General features: G+C 40.8%; 1 protein-coding gene across 1 annotated transcript in view; it reads left to right on the top strand.

Moving 5' to 3' along the window:
* LOC103398954 (voltage-dependent N-type calcium channel subunit alpha-1B-like) overlaps positions 1 to 3,387 on the top strand; it is a gene marked incomplete at its 5' end in the record, with an annotated part of 9,380 nt that overhangs the window by 913 nt on the left and 5,080 nt on the right. The window contains 4 exons of the mRNA XM_017030988.1: positions 2,065 to 2,202; positions 2,307 to 2,372; positions 2,514 to 2,605; positions 2,903 to 3,053. Coding sequence (XP_016886477.1) covers positions 2,065 to 2,202; positions 2,307 to 2,372; positions 2,514 to 2,605; positions 2,903 to 3,053 — 447 coding nt within the window. The remainder of the gene's footprint in view (positions 1 to 2,064; positions 2,203 to 2,306; positions 2,373 to 2,513; positions 2,606 to 2,902; positions 3,054 to 3,387) is intronic.

The raw sequence follows: 3,387 nt of genomic DNA, 5'->3' as shown, positions 1-3,387 counted from the left end.
ATTTCTCTCTCTCTCACTCCCGCTCTCTCTCTCTCTTTCTCTCTCTCTCTCTCTCTCTCTCTCTCTCTCTCTCTACCCTGTCTTTTTCATCATGTAGGTTGTCATCACTGATCCCAATCTTCACAAGACTAAGGTCAGTGACATTCAGACAACATTCTTAGTGTTTTATTTTATCAGATAATATATTCTTTGTATACCAGACTCTGTAAAACATATTGATGTACAGTGCTTAGCATAAGTATTCACCCCCTTGGATGTTTTACACATTTATTGCTTTAATAATCAATCAATGGTCAGTAAAATTTGGCTTTTAATTTAAAAATATGTTTAATGTCAAAGTGAAAACAGAGTTCTGTAAAGTAATGTTAATTAAACAAAATTATATAAAGAAAAATAGTTGTTTGCATAATTATTCCATCCATCCATTTTCATCCGCTGATTCGTTACCGGGTCGCAGGGGCAGCAGTTAGCACTTAAATCACTCTGCACCATACCAACCCCCCAAACCTTTCTGCGGGTGGTGAGTCCACCGGAAGGTACCAACCACCCTAATCGGGATTTGAACTTGCCCAGGAAGTAAACCCTGGGGTTTTACACCAATGACAGAGACATTGCCTCTGGGCCAAAGTGCCATTGCATAATTATTCACCCCTTTTAAATTTAATGGTCTAATTCAATAGAGATCCATCCAATTGGTTGCAGTAGTCTCACAATTAGTGAAAAGAAGACCTGAGTGGTTTGGGGGTGTGTCTCAAGTGATTGAGGTATAAAACACATATGTCTGAAGAGTCCAGAGACTGGTTGATCAGTATTCTTGGCTACCATTACACCATAAAGACAGAAGAACACTCCAAGCAACTCAGAGAAAGGGTTATTGAAAAGTACAATTCAGGAAATGGATACCAAAACATTTCCAAGGCATTGAACATCAAAATCAGCAAAATCAGTCATCAAGAAATGGAAGGAATATGGCACGTGTGAATTTGCCTAGATCAGGCCGTCCTCATAAACTGAGTGACCATGCAAGAAGGAGACCAGTGAGAGAAGCCACCAAGACTACGACTACTCTGAAGGAGTTACAAGCTTCAGCTGCTGAGATGGGAGCGACTGTGTATATAGCAACTGCTGCCTGGGTTCTTCACCGCTCAAAGCTTTATGGGAGGGTGGCAATGAGAAAGCCACTGTTGAAGAAAATTCATATTAGATCTCGACAAAGGCATGTGGACGACTCCATGGTCAAGTGGAAGAAGATTATTTGGTCTGATGAGACCAAATTTAGCTTTTTGGCCATCAGACAAGACGTTGTTTGGTAGAAACCAAACACTGCACATGACCAAAAACACACCATCTCCATAGTGAAGCATAAAGACAGAGGGCAGAATGAATACACCAAAATCCCGGGGGACAATCTTTTTCAATCTGCAAGAGAACTATGGCTTGGAAGAAGATTTCTTTTCCAGCAAGACAATGATCTGAAGCATACTGCAAAAGCTACACAGGAATTGTTTAAAAAGAACCAGGTAAAGAATTAATTAAAGAATTTTGTTTAATTAACATTACTTTATAGAACCATGTTTTCACTTTGACAAAGTTTTTTTCTAATATATTTTTGTGTGGTGGTGTTTTGGCCCAGAGGCAATGTCTCTGTCATTGGTGTGGAACCCCAGGGTTCACCTCCTGGGCAAGATTATGGCAGTTGGTACCTTCCAGTGGACTCACCACCCACAGGAAGGTTCAGGGGGGTTGGTACAGTGCAGTGTGATTTGGGTGGCGACTGCTGCCCCCGTGACCCGGTAACGGATAAGCAGATGAAAATGGATGGATGGATGGATAAAAGTGTAAAACATCCAAGGGGGTGAATACTTATGCTAAGCACTGTAACTCCCTTCCTCTCCTGCAGGTGGCTCTTTCTTTTTTGCCATATTTGTCTGCTATTATGGTTAGGGTTAAATAAGTGCAGCATGTCAACAGCTGATCATTGATAACTGATATATTGTGATCTGTACTGTAACAGTAAACCCTGAGGAGAATGTTCTGGTTGCCATGTATTCTCCTGGTGAATGATATCTCACCTTTGTCCAGCAGGACAGACTTCTGAACCTGAGCTTCCTGCGACTGTTCAGAGCTGCTCGCCTCATCAAGCTCCTCAGGCAGGGCTACACCATTCGCATCCTGCTGTGGACCTTTGTTCAGTCCTTCAAGGTGTCTCCTCACAGGCCACTTATGCACTGTGACAGAACAAACAAAATGCTGTCTCAAATGAGTATGGGTGCATATGAATAATTAGTTCAATTTCTTCTCTACAGGCGCTGCCGTATGTTTGCCTGCTTATCGCCATGCTCTTCTTCATTTATGCCATCATCGGGATGCAGGTGTGTAAGGCTCTATGATTGACTCATGATTGTCATGAATTGGTGCATACTTTGAAATTATTATGATCAGCTTAGGGTCAAATGAAATATTTCTATTCAGTCAAGACCTAAGTCGTGCTGGCTGGTGTGCCTGTACTGCAGGTTTTTGGTAACATTGACCTAAATGAGGACACAGCCATCAGTCACCACAACAACTTCCGTACATTCCTCCAGGCTCTAATGCTCCTCTTCAGGTATATGTCTCACTATTTTACCATCTACACTATATGAGGAAAATGTAATTTTAAACTTAAAGTCCATGCAAACCAGTGACGAAGATAAGAATCTGTTACTTTGAATTGGCTTTGTGTTTGTTACAGCAACTCTCCCAACCGCTCTCCCAACTGCCACAAAATGATCTAGTTCTTAAGATTTAAATATAATATAATATAATAATTTAAATTGATATCTTGGTATACATGAAATGACATGTAGAAATGTGCAGTACACAACAGTTTTACTGTCCTACATCTGTGTTTATTTTGCATCAGGAGTGCGACTGGTGAGGCCTGGCATGAGATCATGTTGTCATGTTTGGGTCATCGAGCCTGTGATGAACGTTCAGGTACCCATGGAAAAGAGTGCGGCAGCGATTTTGCCTACTTCTACTTCGTCTCCTTCATCTTCCTCTGCTCCTTCCTGGTCAGTGCCTAAACACACTACTACTGTTAATCTTGCAAACAGCCTGTCTTTGCCTTTTCTCTTAATGGCTGCAGCAGGAGGCAGTAGATAGATACAGTGGTATGAAAAAGTTTGGGCACCCCGATCATTTTCAAGATTTTCCTTCATGTATCATTGGTTGTTCGGAACAGCAATTTCAATTAAATATATCATATAGCAAAGAAACACAGTGATATTTAAGAAGTGAAATGAAGTTTATAGGATTTACAGAAAGTGTGCAATAATTACTTAAACAAAAGTAGGCAGGTGCATAAATTTGGGCACCCTTGTTGTTTTATTGATTTGAATACCTTTA

The sequence above is a fragment of the Cynoglossus semilaevis genome, unplaced genomic scaffold (genome assembly GCF_000523025.1).
Source record: "Cynoglossus semilaevis isolate Cse_v1.0 unplaced genomic scaffold, Cse_v1.0 scaffold2245, whole genome shotgun sequence".
Lineage (NCBI taxonomy): Eukaryota > Metazoa > Chordata > Actinopteri > Pleuronectiformes > Cynoglossidae > Cynoglossus > Cynoglossus semilaevis.
The sequence above is the reverse complement of the archived record's forward strand: the minus strand, read 5'-3'. Positions and strand labels throughout refer to the sequence as shown.